The 24,408-nt window shown below is 45.7% G+C and overlaps 1 protein-coding gene across 7 annotated transcripts; it reads left to right on the top strand.

Moving 5' to 3' along the window:
* Nucleotides 1-712: 712 nt before the first annotated feature.
* PSAP (prosaposin) lies at nucleotides 713-24,349 on the top strand (the record flags this gene model as incomplete). 7 transcript variants are annotated; one of them, XM_080347850.1, is made up of 16 exons in its annotated part: nucleotides 713-787; nucleotides 10,676-10,809; nucleotides 11,895-11,969; nucleotides 12,676-12,801; nucleotides 13,072-13,266; nucleotides 14,302-14,445; nucleotides 14,979-15,044; nucleotides 17,234-17,296; nucleotides 17,748-17,861; nucleotides 18,641-18,736; nucleotides 18,905-19,091; nucleotides 19,256-19,407; nucleotides 19,569-19,610; nucleotides 20,960-21,040; nucleotides 21,566-21,673; nucleotides 22,269-24,349. In XM_080347850.1, the coding sequence occupies exons 1-16, from the start codon at nucleotides 745-747 to the stop codon at nucleotides 22,302-22,304; spliced, it is 1,662 nt and encodes a 553-aa protein (XP_080203976.1). In that variant the 5' UTR covers nucleotides 713-744. The 7 variants fall into 7 exon arrangements, with proteins under 7 accessions (XP_080203976.1, XP_080203977.1, XP_080203978.1 ...); XM_080347851.1 differs by lacking the exon at nucleotides 19,569-19,610; XM_080347852.1 differs by lacking the exon at nucleotides 17,234-17,296.
* Nucleotides 24,350-24,408: the final 59 nt, after the last annotated feature.

The raw sequence follows: 24,408 nt of genomic DNA on the forward strand, positions 1-24,408 counted from the left end.
TGCTGCTGGGTAGAGGTGAAGTGAAACCGAGCAGATCCGCTTCCTCCTGACCTTTAAACAGCATGTGAATGCTTAATGTTACCAAGCCTGGTCCTTGTAAAATGAACACCTAGGTAGGGACTTAACATGTTACAGGCATTTCGCCACTGCGCATACAGGGTATTTATTTTTTCCTGGGTTAGTTTATTGTTCCAGGGTGGCTGAATCGGTGCAAGGGATGTGGCAGGTGAAAGGCTGGGAAACACCAAGTCAATTCAGGACATCTGTCTTAATTGCACATTTAATTACTGCTCCTTCAGACCACACAGATACCTGGTGACAAGACGGCGCAGGAGCCTGCAAACCACAACAGAGAACAACCAGCACCCTCCCAACCGCAGGGAACAGCCTGCGAGGGGGAAGATCTGCTGTGGAAGATCTCCTCCTTGCTCCTGTGCACCTCCATGAGGCGCCACCAGCGCGGGGCTAGGGGGGCGATGGGCGCCCTCCCGCCCGTGCTGCTCCGGCAGGGGAACCGGGGAACCACAGATCCCCCGTTTGTCCCCGGGTTGGGGGGCCCGCCCGCAGACATTTTCAGCCCGACTGACCGAGCACGCGCGGAGGGGAGGTGGGCAACCCCCCCCGACCTTCGCGCATGCGCACAGGAGGGGCGGTGGGCGCGCATGCGCAGTGGCGCCGCCGCAGGCTGTATATAGGGGCGGGGGGGCGGCGGTGCCGCCGCATTGCAGACGGGAGCGGGGAACCATGGCGGAGCGGCACCTCGTCCTCCTCGGGCTGCTGGCGGCCGGTAAGCGGCCCGGCCTCCGCCTCCTCACCCTCCGCGCGCCCAGCCCCGGCGTCCCCTCGCTCTCCGGGCGCTGTGAGGAGAATGGCGGTGGCCAGGCCTGAAGCGGTTGCTCTTGCCCCGTCAGGAGCTGCCGGCGGCGGGGGGAGCGGCCCTGCGGGCCCGAGGAGGTGGCTGTGACAGGAACGCTGTGTTTAGGTTTTAGGGGGTCTGTGTTTAGGTTTGAGGGGGGTCTGTTATTTAGGTTTTGGGGCGGTGTTGGGGGGGGTCACCCACGAATAGCGCTCGGGTGGACGCGGGAGAAGCCCCGTGAGGAGCCGGCGTTTCCCGGTGCGGGTGGGAAGGCGCCTTCGGGACGGGTCATGGGGCAGTTGGGGCCGGGTCGGGGCGGCTCCGTCACCTCACGGAGCCGAACGAGGGCGGGCGGTGCAGCGTTTTTCTGCCAGCAGCCCTAGTTATCTTCGGCCCTCCGGGGATAGATGGGTGTTAATCCTCTTTGAGATGGCAAGAGGCAGGTAGCCTCCTGCGTTGTGTGCTTTTTAGCAGCGTCATTTCATGAAGATCTCTTGCACCACACGGAAACTTCCAGTAATTTTACCGCTCGCTGCCCTCTTGCCTGTTGTTGCCGAGGTGGATGTGGTGGGGGAATAACTGATATTCCACCTTTAGTGCTGGCATTCGAGGCTAGAAAGTGCAATGCTTGTATTTTGCACTTTGCAGAAGCTTGACAGAGCTACGGAGATGACTCAGACTGACTGGAGGGTAATACACCTTCAGTTTGTCATGTGGAATGGCCAAAACCCCCGAGCTGAAGGTCTAGTGCAGCGTTGCACGTGATATTTTTTGAAAATTTTCCTTTAAACAGGACAAGTTTGAACCTGGAGCTTATTTCTTTGAGTTTAACCTGCAACGTTTCACAAGTCAGCTATAAAAAAACCCCAACACCCCGACTAGCTGTTTAAAAACCATAGGAGTAACCAGCTGTCAGACTACAGTAAACTGTGCCTAGGAGGTGCCACATGATTGCACACTGCAGGTTTTTTTAATATACTCATATGTAGATAATTTAATGGAGAACCTCAGACTTCTCAGGCTGGAAACAAGAAGATGCGTGTCAGCTCTCTCTCTGCTTATTTATCTGCTTTAGCTGTATGACTTTTGCGTCTGCTCTGCATTGAATTAGCTGCCATCAGTTATCGTTTCTATTTGGGCTATTTCTGTATCACTAGAATCGTGGTAGTTTTTTTATGCTTTAGAAGTGAAAAGGATTTGCCTTGAAGTAGCCGTGAGACCTCCCATTATTGCATTTAGGGAAGTTGTAATGAGAAGCCAGCTCAGCAATGAGCATCAGCTTGGTCTGCCTGTTAAAGGCATGCGTATGCAACTGAGCATAATATAAGACTTGTTAGGCCTGTTTTTCTTTTGGAAGCCACTGTTTTAACACAAACACCTGTCTTTTTTTCATCAAAGTCCTGTTATGACTACTAATTGACTCACCTTTGACAGTGTTGTGCAGATTTTTCTGAAGGTTTTGCTGTTACCACCTGAGATACCATTTTCGTCTCCTAAGCTAACTAATTAGCTGCATCAAAATCTAGCCACCCTTGACGTATCCTAATGGAGTTACTTGGCTGGCTTACAGCGTGGCGGGTAGGCCGCGGGGCTTTTTTGTTGACCTACTTACAGTGCTTCTGTGCATCTTGCCTTTAAGGGAGACACGAAGGAATTAAAGCAGGGTGTGCAGGACTCAGGATCTCCAGATTACTGATATGGACTTTGATTATTGCTTATCTTTGAGACCAGGGAAAGGAGGCAGGCATGGTTAAAACAAAAGGAGGGTTCTTTTGAGCTGAAAGTATTTTTTTTTTCCTCCTCCTGGTAAAATAAAAGTTAAACTGCAAGTGAGAAACTAAAAAATTAGAGAATATGGTTATTTCGCCCCCTCAAAAACAGTAGACTTAATCTTCCTTCCAAGATTTCAAACTAATATGTAATTCCTCTAGCAAACCCTGGTCAGAATATTTAGTGGCAGGAAAATTGAAGGCTGAGTTAGTCTGACTTGAATTTTCTGGAGGATGTGGAAGAAGCGTATGATTGAACTCTGACTGTGTTCTGCAGTTCGCAGGCGTGTTCTGGTCAGGAATGTGGTTTGTAACAAAAAGGCAAGGCTGGTACAGCCTGTTGTTGTAGATTAAACTAGACAAACAGTGGAGGGTGTCTTTTATCTAAAAAATATGTCCTTTTTTTCTTAGAGGAATAACAGGTACGAGGCACCTTAGGACCGTCACGTAATGACATAACAAAGCGGTGCTGCGATAGTGCAGCAGTCATGTGGCTTGTGTAAACCTGCCCTTGCACAGTCTCCTCCTGTTCTGCAGATGAGGTATAAATAGCAGGAGTTGTTCTCGATTGTGTCTGGAAGAGCTGCGCAAGCTGTTCCGCCTGGTCGTGGCCACGCTTGGTGGAGAGGGCGATGGCATCTGCTCAAGTCTCATACGGGTATTTTCAAAGCTCGGTTTGTGGTATTGAGTGTACTACAAAGGAGCAGTTTTGGGAATCGCTGAAAACAGAGATGATGGAGCTTGTCAGCAAAACGGAATGTGCCTCTGTCAGGTGACGGTGATGTCAGCCGGGCTCCCTGGGAGGCTGTGCTGTTTCAGGGAGGCTTTTCTGCTATAATGTGCAGGAAGAGTTTTCCTTTGTATCGGTGGCTGGAAGCAAGACCAGTTACTGCTGGCTGCCAGTGAGGTTTTATTTCAGCGCCTCGTGTGGATCTCATTCTTTAGAGCAGGTTTGGAGCAACACCTTAGAACTACATGACAAGAAAGGGGTTGCTTTTTGGCGTTTTTCTTTAAGGATTTACTCCCAGTCGGTTTCTCTGTTTGTTTTTCTCTTTAGGTAGCAGCTTTTTTATGCAATTTACATGCTGCTGTTAAGAGTTCAGGGTTCCTGTTGCGTGTTGAAAGGTCTTTGAAGTGTGTGTGTATATTTTGAGGCAGTGTTTGTCTGTGTATTTGGTCACAGAGCAATGTTTAATTTCAGATACCAGTATTTTTCTTTCTCTTGGAGTGAAGAGTTTCACGTTTACATTGTTTACCCTGACTAATTTTTAAACTTTGGCCTCTACTTCTATTGAACTCTGCCTACAGAGAGATTTTCTTGGAGATTCTGAATAACTGAACCTCATGATGAGATTTCAAAGCTCATTTGTTTGTTTTTATTTTTTTTCCAAACACAACAGTTAAATCCTTTACCTAGTTCACATTGGGATACAAGCTGTTGGTATGCAGAGATGAGGTGTTAGCACTTCCTCCTTTCCTGCTATCAACTGCTTCATCACTGTTTTCCTGGGTGGGTTATTCTGTCCCCTTGTGCACAATGCTCTGCCTTTTCCAGGCTTCCGCAGAGCCAACTGCTGTTCTCCCCGAAGCTGCTCTTTAAAATGTCGCATTTTCATCCCTCTGACATAGTTTCTCTGCTCAGCTACGGGGGTCTGATGTCTTCCCTTTCTCTAAGGGACCTTCCTGTTGCATTGTCTTCCCAGTCTGACGTTCATTCTGCATTAAAGCACTTCTCTGGCAGCAGCATGAAAAAAAAGGTCATTGCTCCTGAGACTCTTCTGTTTCTTCCTCGCAGTGTCTCGAACCGCCCTTCTGTTTGCTGACATTTTTAGATAGCTCTGGGCTTCACCTGTTCTTTGCTGGGGCTGCAGTGTAATCTGTGGCCAGGCATTTTGTCTTCTCTTCCAGCCTTGGCTGTCTGCACAGCTAAGACTTTTCTGTTGTGTGAATGTATTTGCCTGGTGAAAGGGGAATGTTCAGTGCAGAATTTCTGTGGAGACTTGCCTGGAGTCTTTTTTTCCCTCCCCAAACTAAAACAGAGGGGATGGAGCCAGACAACAAGTTTGTGTAAAAGGCTTAGACATATTTCTGCAGGGAAAAATGCTTCTCATTACTTCTTGGGAATATCTTGACATTCTGCGTGGGACTGCTTACTCCTGATGACTGCCAAATGCCCTTGAACATCCATCCAAATATCTCTCTGAGTTTCTGTCATAGAAAAATCTCAGACAGAAGTTGGAGTTTGCTTGGCAACCTGGTAGCAACTTCTGGTCAATGTGGAAATTATTCTCTTTGAATCATTATAGTAACTGGGACAGTTTAATGGGACAGAAGAGCAGATTTTAAGTGTCTCAGCTCATCCTATTCTCTAACTTTGCTGTGATTGCTTGTACATGCACAAACTGCTTCTCTTGCCATGCTTGTCTTCTGGCGAGGGAAGGAAGGGAGCATCTGAGGTACAAACGATGCTTTACAGTAGAAGCAGTGTACCAAAATGAGAATATGTTCCCCTGTCATGTCATTAATTCAAAACTCATTTCTAGTGAATTGTGCTTGTTACTAATGTTTCAAGCTTCATATTTGATCAGTAGATATTGGACTGGAAGACTCTGATTTTTTTAGCTGACGTGTGGAACGCTGATAACAGCTAGCCAGGTTTCATCCATTTCTTCCGCAAATTGCCTGTAATCTCCCAGATACTGCGGCCCTTTTATTGCCTCATTAATCCAGAGGCATAGTAGACCTTTGGCATGAGTTACTTACCTGTGATGTGGTTACAGCTTCTGAAATGTTACTTAAACTCACTAGCTCATGAGAGAGGCTGTGGAGCACTGAGCCCTTCAGATAACTTCAGCTTGAGGTCACTCCTTGATTTGTTGACATTTTGTACGATTTGAAGAAAAGAAGTTGATCCCTCTTGACTAACACACTTTGCTCTTGCAGTTCTCAAAAGAAAAGGGGAAAAGTCAGTAACTAACTGAACACAGTATGGCAGAGACTGATATTTTCTTGGTCTATGGGCCATTTTTGGGTTATACCACAAGTTATCTTCCACGTTTGACTTCAAAGTCAACAGCAGCTCAGCTCTTTCCTTTTCTTGCTGACTGCAAGTTAATTTGTCTGTAAAAAAGCTGCTCACACCAAGGTTTTCCTAGCAGTTCGGTTTGGAGAAGGCTTGAGTCTTCAAGCTGAATTTCTTTGTGTTCTGGGCAATAGTTTTCTGGTTTATGCTCTGGCTCTTTAGGGAATCTGGTCTGGCCCATATAGAATCCCTCTTCATAGAAGCTTACATAAGGTGTTAACTTTTAAGCATGATCATGAAAGTCTCATTAGCAGGTTCAGTACAGCTTTGGAGGGAGATTGTTTAGGGTGTTTTTCTGAGAATCTTGGGAAGAAATTCAGGCTACCTCTCTCTGGAAAAAAAAAAACAACACAAGTGCTTGAGGGAAGCGAAGGTTGTTCTCAGGAAAAGGACCTAACAATTTCTCAGTAGCTGTCCTTGCAGAATGCAGCCGGTATAAGCTTCCTTTGAGGTTCCCGTTTCCTGAAGAGGAGTGAAGAACTGAACTGCGCTTTCATGTGCTTGCCAAGTAGAAAAGGTGATGTTGTCTGAGAGTGCTGTCAGCTCTATATCACTAACTTCTGACTGCATGTTAGCGTTTCCTTCCAGATGCCTAATGTTGAGGAAGGAGAACATAGTTGGCATTTGCTGCTTTGAAAAAGTGTCTGGAAGTAAGGCGCAGTAAGTAGGGTAGTCCCACTGGGAGTGAGAGGTAGATTTCCTTTTATCTTCACAGCCTCTCATCTGGGTTTTGTGTGGGTTCCTGGCAGAGCCCCATGCGGTATGCAGTCGCTGTTGCTTGTCAGGGCTGTGCTGCTGCTGTGCTGGCAGTACTAGGTTGCTGACCTGGACCTCAAAGAAAACGCTTCTCCTTCCTTTTCTGCTGTTACCCTTCAACTGGTGGAGCATTTTGCCGATGTTGCTGGGCTTCAGCCTGTGTTTCTGAGGCAACGCTTGCTCTGGGAGATGCCTTCTCTTGTCTGTCGGACACGAGCATCAGAGAGGTCAGAGTGGGTATGAATCTCGCTGCTTCTTTTTGTTTGGTGAAGCTGCAAGTCCATGCAAGGATCCTGGGGTGCCTGTCAGCTGCCAGCTTGGCTGGACCCCAAGAGCTGAAGACTGAAGCTGAAAGACATGCCCTTTATACATGGATTGCGTTTCTACCCCTCCTCCTTCGTCCCCCATTTTCCTTTGCTGCTTAGTTTAGGGAAAGCGTGGCAAAGCGGGCTGTTTCTTCTAACACTGAAGAAACCAAGTCTCTGAAGCATTTCAGGAGGGAGGAACTGGTGAAGAGAACGATTAAAAAACACTCTGGCTGTCAGAGATAAACTTGTTTGGTGCTCTAAATATAGCGAAGCGGGGTAGGTTTGGGTGGGCATGACCTGCGGCTGTTGAGAGCTGATCTACAGAGAAAGAAGAAATCTATTTAAAAATGGATGACCCTTAAATGAAGAATATATAAAATAAAGGGATGCCAGATATAAATAAGAAGGTAATCCCATTGAGTTTATCCAGCGAGCATTAGGAGTTGTGGGAGGTAACTGGCAGTGCTTTGTTTTCTCTTGGCTTGCTGCTGTGGTGGGGGTGTGAAACACCACATTAAAGTGTCAGTCGTCTTGCAGCAGAGGCTATTTTGAGGGAGTAGGCAGGATAACTGTTAAGGCTCAAAACTGGTCATTTTGTTGTGAAACAGCACAAGGTCTTAACACACTTCACTGGTGTATTTGCTTTTGTTGTAACATAAGTTAATGTAGGAGGAGAAGTGCCGTTTCATAATTAAACGGGACAACAAGCTGAAGGGAAAATAATGGGAACAGTAAAGCATTTCAGGCTATTCTTTTCTGAATCGACAAGATCTGAATTAGCGCAGTTCTTTAGTTTTGTCTCTTTTTCCCAGGGTAACTGTTGCATTGAAGGTGCTTCCTTTCACATTAGGCATTGAGTTATGTAATAAAAATATTTCAACATAATGCAGGATAAACTAATACGAGCTTAACTGTATTTGAAGTGACTGTGGAAGATGGAAGAAAAGCCATGCTTAATGCATCATCGTTGTTCTGTGGCTGCTTTCTGAAACGTGCCCAGCAAAGTGTGGCTCTAACAAACTAATTTGCCTCATCACTGTTAGACCAGAAAGATCTGTACTGCAAGCATCAAATGTGGAGTTATCTTCTCAGAAGGAAAGAGCTTCTCCAGTGTCCTTTGTAACTGAAAAGACACCGCTGTTCCTCCATATTCTGGTTTCTGTAGCTAAGTGCTCATCCTCATGGTATAGCTCATTCTGGTTTCCTGAAATCTACTGGCTTTTTTTTGACAGGAAACTTGTGAAGATATGTTGGCATTTCATCTTGCTCTGATGTTGTGCAGGAGTAAGGACTTTAGATAATAGCAGTGGGAAGGTGTTTGGGGTGCTTGTTTGCATTCTAAAACTAGATTTCAGTGTGCATTGGCAAATGAACTGTTGGATGCTCCTCGTTCTTCACTGTCCCTCCTGGTCTCAAGCCCTTCTGAGATGTTGTGGCTTTGGTTTCCTGCGAAGGTTTGCAGGTAACGTTAATGTCCTTATTTTCCGTGTGACCAGTGGCAGCGCTTTGGGCAGAATCTGAGGAAAACAGGACTATGTCGCCTCTTCTGAGAAATTACTCTTTTCTCCTTCCAAACTGGTGAGATGGGATGCAGGGAGGCAGCACGATCAGAGGCTTCAAGTGGTTAACATACCATCAAACATCAACCTAATTTTAATACTTTAATTTTTTCTCTTTCTGAATAGAATTATCTGTGACATGCACTCTGCTCGCCTCAGAAGGTCTCACGCTACTGCCTTGCTCTTCGGTTGTCTTCTGCCTCCCTGTTGTAACCTGAGAAAACCCCCTGATACCCTCGCTGTGTCTTGGTGGGTCAGAGCATTAGTGGCTGACTCTGTGAGCATCTCTCTGATACAGAAGCCGTGCAGCAGGGAATTTGTTAGAGACGTACCACCAAAAAAGCTGAACAATAAGCGTAAATCTGAAGCATAGTGGTTTTTTTTTTGTCCTTAGTGAGCAGATCATTAAAGGCTACGAGACAGAGGAGCAAGAGTAGCTCTTAAACCTTCTGCTGAAGCTGGGTGTGGATCTGAAAGGTTGTGCAGCGACAGGATTTTAAAAGCCAAACAAATCCTGAAAGTTCATTAAGAGCTAGAGCAAGCCAGTGCAGGTTACAGCATGAATTCCTCAGTTTGGCTTTTAAATGACCTCTTAGATCAGGACTTTGAGAAACTGCTATTGTTGTAGTTTTATCATTTAGTTTTATGATTTTACAGTATGTTTTAAACAGGGGAGGAAGGAGTAATTTTCTCTTGATTTACAGAACTAAAGGCATAGGTTAAAAGCTGTACTTGTAAATAGTTGGAAGGCTTTAATTCCACTGTTTAAAGTCAAGGTTTTGCTTGACTTTAGCCAGACTTCGACTCAGCCTTGCAGAGCCTTCCCACCACTGTGCGCTATCTGAAAAGGAAGAACAGCTCTTTCCCTCACCAAGTGAATGGTCGGTTATTGTCATCCTGCCCGAGCCCACAGCTCCTCGGCTGACCAGGCTGAAACTTAACTATTCTTAGTGCTTCCAAATCAATAATGCTGTAATTTAAAATAGGCCATAGGTAAATATTTTGCTAATCCTACATTATTAGAAAGTTACAAGTCTTCTTTGTAGGCTCTTATAAGCAGTTCTAGTGTGCTGTTTTTCTGGAGAATAATATGCAAAGTGTTTTGCTAGGAGAGAAGGTGGCAAACTTCACGCTCTTGTGTAGAAAATTAAGCATGCAAAGCACATTTTTCTTAAAATAAACAGGTCGTTCCTTTGTGAAATCCAGTGTAAACACAATTTATAAATCAACAGCTGAGAAGGCTGCAGAATGCCACCTATAAAATGTGTTTGCCTGGCTCTGTTTGGTGTGTTGTAGCCATGTACCTGGCAGGTGCGCTGGTAATTCAGCTGTTTAGTTGATCCTCTAATTGCCTAGAACTGAGAAGTGAGAAATGGAAAAGTGATTGTTCATCTCATAACCCTACTAGAAGCTTAGGAGGAATCAGGCTGCTTAATTCCTGCTTCTTGGCTGACAGTGTAATTTTACAGCATTTTGTGATGTGTAAACAGCAATGATGTGGAAATAATGTCTCCTAAAGAACAGCTGTACAGCTAATAGGTTTGAATGGCTCTTTTTTTCTCGAACGTTGACATCAGTGCCTTGCAGGCTTAGACCAGGGCAGATTTCCTGGGAGCCTGTCTGCTCTGGGATCATAGTTGTTTCTTCAGAGCTTGGTGCAACGTAGGAGATTGGTGAAGAAATGGAGCCTCCCGACAGGCTGGGTTTAGAAAACTCGGAGACGTTGGGTGTCCAGTCCTGACAGCACAGTTGGAAACAACAAAAACACACCCCACAAAACCAGAGCAAACAAAGGACCCCAAACAAACACAACACACACACACAAAACCAAATAAAACCAAACACAAAACCCAAAGCATGCTTGGAAAGTCAGCTAGAAGGTGCGCTTGATGAACTTGTTCTGTTACTTGCTAATAGTGCAGATGTTTTACCTTTCTTTAGGAAGGCTGTCCAGAAATGATATTCTGTATTTTACTTCAAAACTTCGTAGGTTGCAAGACAATTCCTCTTGGGGTGGGCGGTCATGTCCAGGCAAGGTCTTTTTTAATGTACACAGTTGAAGAACTGACCTAGAGGAAACAAAGTCTTAATAGATTTAATGGGTTCAAATACTATTTGACAGAACATGTCTCGCATTGTTTTCAATCCCTCTTTTGATTTGACTTTTTCAAAGTCAAATTCAAGTCTGTCTTGTGTGCTAAGCAAAGTAGGGAAGTTCAGCTGTTAGTAAATCGAAGTGGCCTAGTGAAAAGGTTGTGGTTATACTGTGCAGCATTAACCCACTTGCTTTGGGGTCGAACTCATCGGAAGGTGCGGGTCTGAAAGGAGGATTCTTTCTTCGGCAGCCGTGGCGAGCCCTGTGCTGTGGCAGAAGGAGTGTGTGAAGGGCCCGGAGGTGTGGTGCCAGAGCGTGCGGGCGGCAGCGCAGTGCGGCGCTCTCAAACACTGTCAGCAGAACGTCTGGAACAAGCCTACTGTAGTAAGTACCAGCCACCGGGGCTTCTTTCCACACGGAGCTGGGATTTGCTGCTTTCCATATGCTGATGAAATTGTCTCTGATGGAGCTGTGCCTTAATTTGGGTGCTAGGTAAAGGTTGCTTTCGTCTTTTCTACCTTGCACAACTTGTCTGCTGACTTCTCCTGTGACCTGTTGCACAATCACCAAGCAATGTGTGGAATGGAGCTAGTGCATTTCAGACTCACTCTGCTTTATTAAAATGACTCCTAATTCACAGAACCCTTCCTTATTCTTAACTTGAGCAATGCCAAACTGATAGGCTTCATTATAAAAAAAGCTGTATGCTTCTTTAAGTCTTTCTCATAAGTTAATATTCCACAAAAGTTGCAGCATATGCTGAATTATGAAAGCTGTGATAAACAGCAGTAAATAATGATACAAATATTACGTTCAGTGTGGCTTTTCAAGTTGCATTTGTACTAAATGTGAGTGCTGCTTTCACAGAATCACTGAATGTTAGGGATTGGAAGGGACCTCAAAAGATCATCTAGTCCAACCCCCCCACTGGAGATGCACTATACTAGGTGCAGCTGTAGTTTGTGGTATTGTTTCACAATTTTCTAAGGGAAAAAGGCGTTCTACTTACAGGCCTGGGCTATATCTGTGCTGGTATGTGTTTCAGTTTGTGGAAAAGAGGGGAAAGTGGGAATGGCAGAGCACAATGAGAATGAGTGAAGCTGTCTGAAAAGTTCGTAGGTTTCTAGTAAGTGTAAACTCTTTGAAGAGTCAAGTAAAAGACCTTCAAGAGTGGCTTCTTGAGGCAGTAGACTTCATACTTGAAGGGAGGTGGGACAAGGTGAAATGAGCAAGTGGTTATGTGCCTGCTTCTTCATACCCTGTTGATTTGCTGAAGAAACTGGAGCTGCACAGGCTTTGTATAGCCTCACTCTTAATTTGAAAACCCTTCTTCCCACCCTGGCTTCAGTCAGTGTTTCTTCCTTAACTTCAATTTGAAGTGTGATGTTCGTTCTTTGCATTGCTGCTCTCCCATGGCATTTACAGGTACTTAATTCTGTCTCAGAGTAGTTCTCTACTTCTCTCTCCAGAGCAGTATTCCCTGTGACTTGTGCAAGGAACTGGTGACAGTGGTTGGCAAGGTTTTGAAGGATAATGGCACTGAGGTAAGTAGATCTCCCCTTCTCCTGCTCCCAAGGCACTGTTTGATTTCACTGTCTTAACAAGAGCGCAAGGTGAGGAGGTGGAAGAGCAGCCTGTGTGATGTTTTCCCAACCTAAGCAGCAAATGTTGAAATGGGCCAGAGTACATGGGAAAAGACTTTTAAACAGCCTCTTCTGGCTTAGAGATTAGCAAATTCTAGAGCCTTTCATGCTCTGACACATCTCTGATTGACCCTAGATGCTTAATGAAATTGTTCTTGTGCCAGTGGGCCATTCTTCTTAAGCGATGAGATACTGCAGTCTCTACGAGTTGATGATGACACCAAGTGGACTTTATTTTGGTTGCAGGCCCTTCTTCCTCTTTTTCTTCTGTGAACCTGGGAGTACTTTGTATGAACAAATTGCTGTCCCACTAGTCTGTAATTTCACTTCTTAAACGTTTTGTCCTGGCAAGACTGTGTTGTGCAGGCCTTGCAAGCAGTATTTTCTATTTTCCCTCTGGCAGGGTCTCACTGAAAGTCCAGGACTGGGGAAAATGGACCTGTAGTGTAAAGCCTCATTCTAGTTTATTTACCAACTGCCTGGACTTACTGGAGTCCAAGCAGCTTTCTTTAGGCTTTGTGTTGTGTGTTTTGGGAGAGAAGGGAGCATTTGAGATACATTGATTTATTTCTATTTGATAGTCTATAGCTCACTTCATCTTTTATAGGATGAGATCCGCTCCTACTTGGAAAAGACGTGTGAGTTTCTTCCTGACCAAGGCCTGGTCTCCGAGTGCAAGGAAATCGTGGATTCCTACCTGCCATCTATCATGGATATGATCAAAGAGGAGCTAGTAAGTAAATAACAACGTGCAACTGTTGGAATTGAAAGTTGTGCTCCTGCTGATGCCAGGATTTCTCTTCTACATAAAATTGTGTGTATAATCTTTCAATCCTCTATGGATCACTGGTGTTACAATTAATGGTGCGAGTTTGAAGACTCCTTCCTTGCTGTGAAACGTTTTCCCTCCCTAGCATGTTTCAGCTGAGTGATTCTCTACTCTGAACTTTGTATAGAAGTGCCGTCAGTCTAGAGCTTTGTGTATGTATCTTGTCTCCCGCAGGATAAACCTGAGGTTGTATGCAGTGCCCTCTCGCTGTGCCAGTCCCTCCAGAAGCACCTTGCAGCGATGAAACTTCAGAAACAGCTCCAGTCCAATAAGATACCTGAGCTCGATTTCTCTGAGTTGGCATCCCCGTTCATGGCTAACGTGCCTCTTCTCCTTTACCCTCAGGACAAACCCAAGCAGAAGTCTAAGGTAGGGCTGCAGTGCTACCCCAGTGTGCAAGACAAGTGCATGTTGTTTCACAGTGGAGCTTCAGTGTTCCTTTGCGTAATAACTTGATGATTCTTGGTAAGGGGTTGTTGTACTGGGCACAAATGAAGCTGATGTGCTTCACCTGGGTGACAGTCTCCTACTGAATTTTGTGTGGCTGCTTACGGACAACCACCTTTTTCCTTAACCTGTGGCTTTAAAGCTGAGTAAGATGATAGCTGCAGCCCCGGTGGACCATACATCATCTTAGGTTAACAACCACAGTCTAGAAAGTCTTGTGCTGGGCTGTTCCCATGCAGGACTGTAGTAGTCCAGCAGGTCCTACTGGAAACAGTTTCTTCTGAGAGCAAGTTTGGCACCAGCATTCAAAGAAAGAATAATTCTCCCACATTGCAAGTAACCTGCTAGCTGTGCCTTTCAGGGTCAGCATTCGTCTCTGCATCCAGAGGTGACAGACTGCATCGGGAAACAACAAATAGTTGACAAAAGGGAGTAGATGAGGCAACTTGTGAGTGAAAGCTGAGTGATAGTAAGCCTAGATATGGGAGTTAAACAGTGGGGTGGGTGGAGAACAAGCTGCTGTGGGTGGAGCAGGTAAGATCTCTGCCAGATTTAGAATCCTTCCCACAGTGGTCTGTAACAAAACCAAGAGATTTGGGAGATTGGTTATCTTGGACAGTTATCTCGGGTTTGGCAGCCAAGGGAGGTACCTAATCTCCATCTAGTGGCTGGTGCACATACCAGCAGTAGCTTGTCTATTCGTATTAGCTCAGGCTTTCATGTATTCTATAGAGCGGGGAGTAGTTACATTTATACAGTCCTAAAATTACACTTTGAAGGGAACCACGAGGCTGCTGTGGCCCCTGGTGAAAATGAGTTTGACCCCCCTGCCGTAGAGTATTTGTTAAGGTTTGTATATAGTTTAAAATAGCTTTTAAAACTTGGTAATAACGGAAGATTCTAAAATGTGCTGTGCAGAGATACATCAACTTAAGTTTCCTTTCCCTCTTTGTCCAGCAAAGTGGGGATGTGTGCCAAGACTGCATTCAGCTGGTTACTGATGTTCAGGAAGCCGTGAGGACAAACTCAACTTTTGTGAAGTCTTTGGTTGCTCATGCCAAGGAGGAGTGTGACCACTTGGGCCCTGAAGTGTCTGATATGGTGAGCTGTCTTTTTTGTTTAAAAATCTCTTCCTGTATGCAAACATGAAATAGTTGGTTCCGTGCCCTAATTCTCTCAATGTATTCTCTGTTTAGTAAAACACAGGAGAGCGTGTTAGGTATAGGATATGTTGCTCAGTACAACAATAGCAACACTGAAATAAAACTTAATTGTCAAGAAAGTTGTGCGAGGTGGTGTCTGTGGGAGTGGGGAGGAGGGAAAGGACTCAAGAGTGTTGCTGGTCCTTATAGGCCTTTTTAATACAAAAGATCTGGCAGATTAATGTGTCCCTATCAATGAGGGGGTGCTTCTGCCCTGAGTGGGAGCGAAAAGGACTCACCTGATAAGCTGCTGAGTGTGCAATGATTGTGTAACCTGAAATGCTGTCTTGTATTTGGGACAAGCTCTGAAAGACAATAGAATGTTCATTAAGTAGAGCAGGTAAATTAATACTGTGTGATGTATTAGAAAATTCTAGATTAACTCTAGGGCGGTTTGATATTCACAAGACTTTCTTTCCCCACTTCCTGCAGTGCAAGAGCTATATCTCTCAGTATTCTGACCTCGCCATCCAAATGATGATGCACATGGTAAGTTCAGTAGAGTATAATATTTGTTCTCAGCTAATTTTTCTGCTTTATGTAGCTGACTTAGCTGGAAATAGAAAACATGTAGAAGTCAGAGGAGAACCTTTGCTCTGTAAGTCTTGGTGTTAGTGTTTAGAACTTGGCATTTAATTGGATAGTGACTTCAGTGTCGAAATGCTTTCTGTAGCACTGTCCTTTTCTTTGACAACCACTTCAGTGGTGCAGAAGGCTCTCTAACCCTTTGAAATACCAAAGATGCATTACGTGTATTCCTTTGTCCTCTTTTATCTCAGTCCTGTCCTCATGCCACTTCTCCCCGCCCCCCCCCCCCCACCAAATACTGTGTTAAGCATATTAGCGTTGGTCTTTGTCACAGTATTGTAAAATTGGTTCAAGCCTTAGCGATAATGTCTGTTTGCAGTAATATTAAACGTTTTTCTTCTGGAATTGCTATCTGAGCTCTTTAAATGAGCCATAGAAGGTGGTATTGTACCAGCTCTGGTACAGCTCTGCAGCAAGACAACATATTTTCCTTAGGACCATCTCCATAGCCCCTCTTTAGTCAGAGATCTCAAAGCCTTTAAAAAAATGGGTAAACCTTTCCTTAGAGAACGCCACAACTAACATAAAAGTTTATAGGTGAATTACTGAATGGAGTGTGTGACTGGCTCAAACGTGGATTTGGCAACACAGTGGCCTCTTTATTTCCAGTTGCTAAAGGCTACTTAGAAGCTCATGCTGCTTCTTAAGCCTTTTGGAGGGGAGCAAGTGTTTGTTCTGACAACAGTTAGTTTCTCATTTTAAGCATTCCAATGCTATAATACCTGAAATTGGAATATAGCCATACCTTGCATCCGGCTGAGTGTTGTCCAGACTCTTCAGGGGTAGTCTTGCCCAGGATGCTTTAATAACTTCAGATGAATAATGCTGGTTAGCACTGTGCAATTAAATGTGACTTGCTGTAGCAATGCTAAGGATCTTTGGGGTGGGGACCATGTCATATCCCATCGTCTTCATGGAAAGAGTGCTTGACATTTTTTTCCTCTTAACTGTTATCTTTAATTTCTCCTCTCTTCCTCTGTCTCCAATCTCCCCTGTCAACAGAAGGATCAGGTAGGTGAGCAACTTGCCTGCGGTGATAGCCTGCTTGTAGTTCACTTCTTGCTCTTAAAGGGCTTGTAGTTCACTTCTTGCTCTATTAGCTGCGTACACGGTGTGATTGTACTCAGTGTTGACAGATACAAGGGATATTTATGTGGTTAAAACACAGACTATAGATTTTTTCCAGTGGATCAGTCCTACTTCCAGCTCCAGATAAGACTTAGTGCTATTTAAGATTTCAGCTTAATTATGCTTTGGGCAGTGAAGCAGAAAATGTACTCGCTTCCATACAAGTAGATGTAGAAAAAGCACGCCGGTGGCTCCTGTCAGCCTCTGGTTTCGAGTCTGGGCTCAAAAGGGCTTGAGTGAAGCTGTGCCCACGTCTTGTCTTGGTTAACCTTCAAATCTGTGACAGTGGTGTAGATGCTTGGAGTACACGAACTAAAAAGATGCAGGAGCCCTTTAGGCTTCTGCTTCCTACAGCTATTTAATGTCCTGGGAGACCTTGTGTCTGTCATCTCTCTGTGAGAGAACATGTGGTGTGTATGTGGGTGTTGCTGTGACATTAATATCTGGAGATGCTGCTTACAGTGCATGAACCAAAGGGCTTGACTTAAAGGTACTGCTTGGAGTAGGCTGAAGCGGCGCCGAGTCGTCGAGATTCTGCTTTTGCCTGTGCATGAGGTTGTGGCATGATGTATTAACTTGCGTAAGCCTCTGCTGTAAGAAGCTTGGTGCCCTGGTGACAGGGTGGGCTGTGATCACCTGATTACCCATAGGACCAAAGGTAATGTTTTTAGCTTAAGTAGACTTTAGGTGGGAAAACTCAGGTTTTGCCTGTTACTCCAGACAGCCTTTCTCACTTTGTGTGGATACCGTGTGGCCTCCTTAGACCAGTTTGCCTCATGTCCGGCAGTTATTTTTGCATTTAATAGTGTGTGTTTCTAAAACCTTTGAGGCAGAAAGCCTTTTTAAAGGCTTTGTTTCTGTTTGCTGTTTTCCCTCTTGCCATGAAAAGAACACTTGAGATACGGTTACTGCAGGTCCTTGTAAAAAGGGTTAGGCTTAGGTTTTAACACTGTAACTTTTGTTTCTTATAGGCTGTGTTCAATAATGCAGGAATCGGTTTGCAAAATGTGATATTACTGGATGCTTTGACGAAGGTAGTTTGGGGATGACAAAGGAGTCCTTTCTCCTAGGCATTTCTCCCAGCTTTTGGTGACCTCTGGAGTCAGGATAATTAGCCTCTTCTGTGATTACCTCCAGCTTTCAGGGGAGCAGCTTTGCGGATGCAGGTCTAATGTGATGCTGGTGGCCTGGTTTGGTGTTGGTAGCTCTTAAGTCAACTCCTTTGAAGGACTTGCATAGAGTATTAGCTCATGGTAAATGGGGTTTTTAAATGGCTGTGGCCTAACTTCTTCCTCTCTTAAAGGAACTGCTCGATCTCACCTGGTAGTTGTCCTGCCTATAACCATATCAAATGCTTTGGCAATACTTGAAGTAGAAATAGTAATGGAACTTCTAGTTGTGTGTGAACCTTTTACAGCCTCGCACAGGCTCTGTAGAAAAGGAGTCTTCTAGTCTTTTAAAAATGACTTACACATGTCTTTCCAGCAACCAAAGGACATTTGTGCCATGGTTGGGTTCTGTCCTTCTGTGAAATCTGTTCCACTTCAGACTCTGGTGCCAGCCCAAGTGGTTCATGAAGTGAAAATGGAAACTGTGGAGGTAAGATGGACTTTTCGTACTCTCACCAGCTTTGCCTTCCTTCTTACTTTAATGTAATGAACTAGCTGAAAAAGGAAAAATATGAGCTTTTGTGCATAGAAATAATCTGAGTCTCCCTGCATATAAATTCCCGGCCTCTCTGTTGGACTGTGAAACGGGAGAGCTGACTGATGGTTAGAATAGCAGAGCTTGTGCTAAACTGAAGCAGTGGGGTGACAGTTGCGGTGCTGGAGCTCTGATTTGGAGCAGCACCTTCGCTTCCCGTGGCCTTTGAGTAGGACATGGCTGGGATTTGTTTGAACAGGAAAATCTCTTTTGAGGGCAGTTAACTTCTAATTAACAGACTCTAAATGGTTTCCCTCAAGTCCCTTAGTTTCTAGGTTTCTTTTGCGAAAAAGAGGGTGCTCTCAATTTTAGCAAATTAATAATTTTGTCCTCAATTAGCGTATTTTAAAAAAGCTTCGTATTCCCTTTGAGTCCGGTCACTGTGGGGCTGCTTGTTTCTCCATGTCTCCTGGATTCAACTCCTCTCCTTATACAACCTGGGAATTTTAGTCTTAATTAGTCATACAAAATAACTGATTATTCAAAAAGCCTTTCTGAATAGACCTTTGTTGGTTTTGGGTTCTGCGTGACCTTTTGAATTCAGCAAAAATCAGCCAGCTAGCTAAATGAATGAATGTGCTGCACCCGAGTGCGCCTGCGGTGAGACTGATCTCACGAGTTGTCCCTGTCAAGTGCTGATGTGTTGTCTTGTGGGGTTTTTTCTGTGTACTCAGAAAGCCGTCGTTCAAGAGAAAACTTTTTCCGTGTGTGAAATATGTGAGACGATGGTGAAAGAAGTGACTGGCCTCTTGGAGAGCAACAAGACAGAGGTATGGAAGTGGTGGCAATGGTACCTCTTCTAGGCTTCGGTTAAAATGGTGATGTATTGGAGGGGGAAGGAAAGTTAATTTTATTGTCTGTGTTCATGAAAAGAGTGGGACGGAGTAAGAAAACATGCGTTTATAAATACAGATTTCTGTTCCTACGTTGTTCTTCAGGAGGAGATTGTGCATGAAATGGAGATGGTCTGCTACCTGTTCCCAGCAAGTGTCAAAGACCAGTGCAAGGACTTCATTGACGTCTATGGGCAGGCTTTGATTGACATGCTCCTGGAGGCCACGAACCCCGAGGCTGTGTGCGTTATGCTGAAATGCTGCGCGGCCAGCAAGCCCTCCCAGCAGCCAGGTGGGTGACGACAAGGCCCTGGTGTTACAAAAGTGAGCTAGTTCACCTATGATGACATCTCTTTTGAGGACACGTGCTTTAGTACTTTGCTGATGCCGCCTCTCTTCTTCTGTTTGGGGGAACTACCCAAGCGTGGACCTGATGTTTAATTTTTTCCTTCTCAGTTTTAGTGAAATCTGCAGACGGTTTCTGTGATATCTGCAAGATGGTGGTCGCGTATGCAGACAAAGAACTAGAGAAGAATGCCACGACAGCTGAAATTGAGGCTTTGCTGGAAAAAGTCTGTCACTTCCTGCCGGAGTCCGTCAGTGATCAGGTAAAGTGCTTGTGCAACAGGCAGGTGAGAAAGCGAAGGTCGTGGTGGTTGGGGGCTGTCCTTGGTGGTGTGTTGGGTTTGCGCAGGTCCTGCGGTGATGGTTGTGCTTACCTCATTTTCTGAGTGTTTCAGCTGATATTCTGTCTACATGCTAATTTTAGGTCCGTCTCCCAAGTGTCTCTACTACTGCCATAAATGTCCAGGTACTCGTACACAGAGGTCTCGGTGTTTGATCTCTGGCTGGAGACAAACTGTCCACAGGCGCAGCGGGGACTGGCTCGTGTTCAGCAACCTGATCTCCCTGCGTTCTCCCTTGACCAGTTACCCCCAAAGCGTGGCAGCTTCTCATGCAGCAGAGCAAGAAAGAGGGAGCAGGCTTGATCTGAAGCAGTCAGACTGACCACACAGGCCTTGCCGTGTGGCAGCCTGCCTTCCAGTCAGAACCAGGCAGGTAGAGATTAACAGAAGGATGAAACACCTTAGAGTATTTGGAAAAACTGCAGCAATATCTCAGTGTTGTGTTTTTTTTTTAAAGAGTAGCCAGTCTGCTGCTGCTGGAGGCTGCAAGGAGCTTGGGGTGCAGAGGATTAGGATTCTGCACTCCCCATCCTTGGGGGTTTAGTCTTTTGACTAGAGGGAGGCTTTTAAGAGCCTGAATTGACAGGCTGGATTGTTGTGCTAATTTGCAGTCAGTACAGGTTTGCCTGCAAATCCTCGGGGAACACTGAGTGGGAATAGCTGAAGGTTTTGGTGGTTTTTTTCGCTCAACACTGATCCTCTCCAGGGGATTAACAAATTAATTGGAAGTGGGCTGGCATGATTCCAGTGAGACAGCAAAAAGAAAACCTGTTAAGCCATTACTTTTGAGATTTACCTGGAAATCTCGTTAGGTAGATGCTGAGTGTCAGCAAGTGGCAACTGCTTTTAAGTTTACTAGGCACGCAGTGGCTTAAAGCAGCTGTGAAACAGCTATTCCTACTGCCTGCTCTGGGGCTATTTAATAGCTGTGGTTTGCTTATTAATTGTTGCCATTAGTCTCTGAGAAAAGCAGCGTTCAGTGCTTTGGAGGTGGTGTCTCCACTAGAGGGCTGGGAAGCGTTCCTGCTGCCTGCTCTGAAGCAAACACGAACTGTTTGGGCTAAAAGTGCGTTGAAGAGTCATTACTGCGTTGCTGCCGTCCTGTTCAGGATGTTTGTCTCCAGCTTCTTGAGTGTGCTTTCCTCTTGAGACAGCACTGATCTCCACACTTAGAGACTAAGCTTTGCAAATCAAAGCTTGTCCTGCGTGGTCCTTTTCCCAAAGTCTGTCCTGCTTGTATTTTTTCCTTTGGACCCCATTCCTTGTCATAACCTGTCTGCAGACAGGCACGAGCTAGCGAAAAATGATGTGGTTGTGTGAGTAGTGCAATGCTGAGTCCTTTTTGATCTGTAGATCCAGCTTGTTAGTTTGGAGTGTGTTATGGGGGTATTTAGTGTACAAACCTGCCTGCTTCAGACTGTTTTCTTCTTTCTGAAGCTTTAACAGGAGAATCTCTCAACCTATTTTGTTACAGTGCGTTCAGTTTGTGGAACAGTACGAACCTGTGGTTGTGCAACTCTTGGCGGAGATGATGGATCCCACTTTTGTTTGCACCGTGAGTATTGCGTTTAGTTCCAATACAGTCCTGCCTGCTCTGCCGTGCGCCTTTCACTGCCCAGCACGCGGAAACGCTGCTAGAATGACAATCAGCACGCTGAATGCTCGGAGCAAAGGCGCTTGTGCCAGGCCTCGCGTGTGCTGAACGGGCAGCTGTCTGCCAGCCAGTGTCCCGCGGGGAAGGACAGAAGTACAGAGCTGCCACTGCTTACCCGCTGTTGACGTTCAGTACCAAGGTGTAGCGCACCCTGAACGTGATGAGAGGAGGTTAGATGACCTTTCCTGAGAAAGTCCCATTCTAGAAGCTCTGTTTCTCAAAACTGAATGTAAAGAAGCAGTTCTCAGAACTGAATTCCTCACTGTGTCAGATTGCAGCTTGCTCAGAGAGCACCACGTGGGAGCTCCTGCAGCTGCCTCGGTGTTGCTTCCACCCTCGTCAGGTGGAACCTCAGACGTGAGGTTGGTGTCAAGACCTCTTGGTGCAAATAGAAAGGTTGGACTGACTCTGTTGTTCTTCCCATAGAAACTTGGAGTCTGTGGATCAGCTAAACAGCCTCTCCTGGGGGATGATGCTTGTGTCTGGGGTCCAGGTTACTGGTGTAAGAACATGGAGACTGCTGCTCAGTGCAACGTATGTAACGCAGGATTCTGCCTTGAGTTTCCTATCGGACTTTGATAGCTCCTTATAAACTACTTTTCTGGCTTCTATACCGCACTTTCAAGTGGATGAGTTCCAGTTTCAGGAAGATAAAAGGGTAGTAGGTGGAGGTGGTGGAGTTTGATTAGAGGGTCTTCCGTAGCCCTTAACTTTCTTAAAGCTGATTGTTTCCTTTCCCCTCCCTTCCTATCCCCCCCACTCCTACTTACATTTCAGTCTATAGTAAGGTACAGTGTGAATTTATATTTAGTCTGCGCTCCCGCAGCCAACACACACTGTCACGACCTCCCATCAGACTCCAGGAATTGCGTTCCAATGTTAGTGCGGATGGTGCTTTCTTTGCCAGGCCTTAGTGGCGAAGGGTCATCAGCATTCTTTCCTGAAGCTTCTGCATGGGGACGAGGATGTTATTTATTCTAGTCCTCTCTGGCATGACTTATTTTAAGGAAAGCAGATTTGCTCTCAAGATCTTGGCTTAGAATAAGGTGTTGAACTGTGTGTGTAGATGTGCACTCGTTTGCAAACAAGCTTTTTTCCCCGCTAACATGGACTATTTGTTTCGTTTTAGGCTGTTGATCACTGCAAACGTCACGTGTGGAACTAGAAGAGGAGTTTCCAGTTCTGAAAGTTTGCCAGGGCTCTTAACAGTGCGAGCCGAGGTTGGCGGAGAGCTGTATCTCAAATGTCCCTCCTCTCTGCCTCATTAACAATTTGACCTTCACGTTCCTTTGTTGTAACTCTTCTGTAGCAGTGCTGCTGTTGAAGGATCAGATCTTCGTTGTTGACTTAACAAAGATACTTCTGATTGTACAGTTTTAACTCATTATGCTCCTCAAAATAGTCAGTGTGTTGTAGATTTTTTTAATTGGTAAGCTGGAGTGGTTTTTAGGTGCTGGGAAGAATGGCGGAAAAGGTGAATTGAGACAAGATGATAATCTTACAATCTTAAGAAAAGAACAAGATAACGACTAAAGTTTCCAGAGTGTTTCTGTAGTCAGCACTGGGAGGATGGCGTGCTTTGCATTTCTAACATCTGTCTGGAATGTTAATTTTGTGTGTAAATGTTGGGGAGCTCTAAGGGATAATGTTGAATCCAGGCTGGAATTTTAAAAGCTCTACAGATGCAGAGGGACTCTGTGCCCGGCGGCTTTCAGAGCAACTCCTGCCGTCTAAAAAGAGGCGTTCTCCTTTGAGTGACCACGCTCTTTGCATTTGAGTGGCCACATTTCCGGCTCGCGGTGTTATCGTAGCTAAGGAAACCCTCAACTGTCGATCATGTCCTTTTTATTTCCTCGGACTACTCCCTCTAAGCATGGGTGTTGTACTATCAAACCCTGTACAGTGGGCTTTCAGGTTTTTGAAGCATGTTGATGTGCTTGAGGAATGGCTCCCTCCCCTTTGCTTTTCCTCCTTATCCTAGTTGCTCAATTCTGCGTAGTCTTGCAGCTTCTAATGCACGGCCAGCCGAGGGCTGAGTTCAGCACAGAGGGCAGGACACAGGGGAGAATGGCACTTGTTGTCAGCTGCCCACTTGTTCCTTGTTCTGTGTGGTGTGGGTTTTTTCCTCGCAGCACATTTCAGTCGTCTAAAGCTCCAGCGGTGCTGTGAGGCTCGCAAGCAGTTTCCATTCCTGCCACATGCTCTCACTGGCACTTTGTGCTTCCGAGCAGTTGGGAGTATGAGCTTTTCTCCCCAGGAGATGCGTGAGTGGCCGGGGAGATGCAGGGAGTAGGCGCTGGCAGCTCTGCTGGCGCACCCCACAGCATCCCACAGCTCCTGCGCTGCTGCTCTGCAAACAGTCAGGCCCTCGAGGTGCATGAGAACCGTGCTGCAGACAGACCTTGCATCCCCTGCCGGCCTTCAGTGCGTAGTTCTGAGCAAATAACCCCCAAAACAGGCACGGAAAGAGCTCGGAGGAGACCTGGGGAGGAGGAGCTGGGCCAGAGGCGTGTGGAGCTTTGAAAATTCCAGCCATGGTCAGGAAGGTGCCGCAGCTGCTGCTGTTGCTGCTGCACTCGCAGCGGCCAGCAAAGCCATTTTGAAGCGCTTTGGAAAACCACTCGACTGCAGCTTTTCTGTTGTTACGGTGTGTACGTACAGAGTGTCTGGGCAGCGTGACAGATAACGATACTGGTTTGTCCTTCCTGTTTGCAGTTGTACAGAATACTGAAGCACTCCTGGCTTTAAAAAATATCAATTTCCCTTTAAAGATGTAAAAGTAGCTGCAGATTTGTCCTGGCGGGCTCGTGCAGCGGCTCCAGCAGCGTATCCCGCTTGGGGTGGGTAGGAAACGGGCTGTTCTTCAGCTCGCTGCCCTGGACATACAGGCTGTTACACCACAGCATGCAGGAGGGAGTTTGATCTTTTAAACGGGACGGCTTTCTCTTAATGTGGATTTTTTGGGGGGAAGGTGGGGATGGGTTGATACTTTTTCTGACAGGTTAGCAAGGTTTTAATTTCTCGGGTTTTTTAGCAGTGAAGGATGACGCTGGTGAGGTGAGCAGCGGGAAATCCTGTGTTAGCGCTGGGAGGCTCCAGTGTTCTCCCTTCCTGTGGCCTGCGCGAGTCACGCTGGGGACACCTGCAGTTGCTTTCTAAAGAACATTGTCTTGATTTTTGCACAAAAGCTTCCTTAATGAACAATAAAAAACTTCTGTAAACCAATAAGTGTGTGTTTCATTTCCTTGTGTGCTGATTGCCGGATGGCC

The sequence above is a fragment of the Nesoenas mayeri genome, assembly GCF_963082525.1.
Source record: "Nesoenas mayeri genome assembly, chromosome: 7".
NCBI classification, from domain to species: domain Eukaryota; kingdom Metazoa; phylum Chordata; class Aves; order Columbiformes; family Columbidae; genus Nesoenas; species Nesoenas mayeri.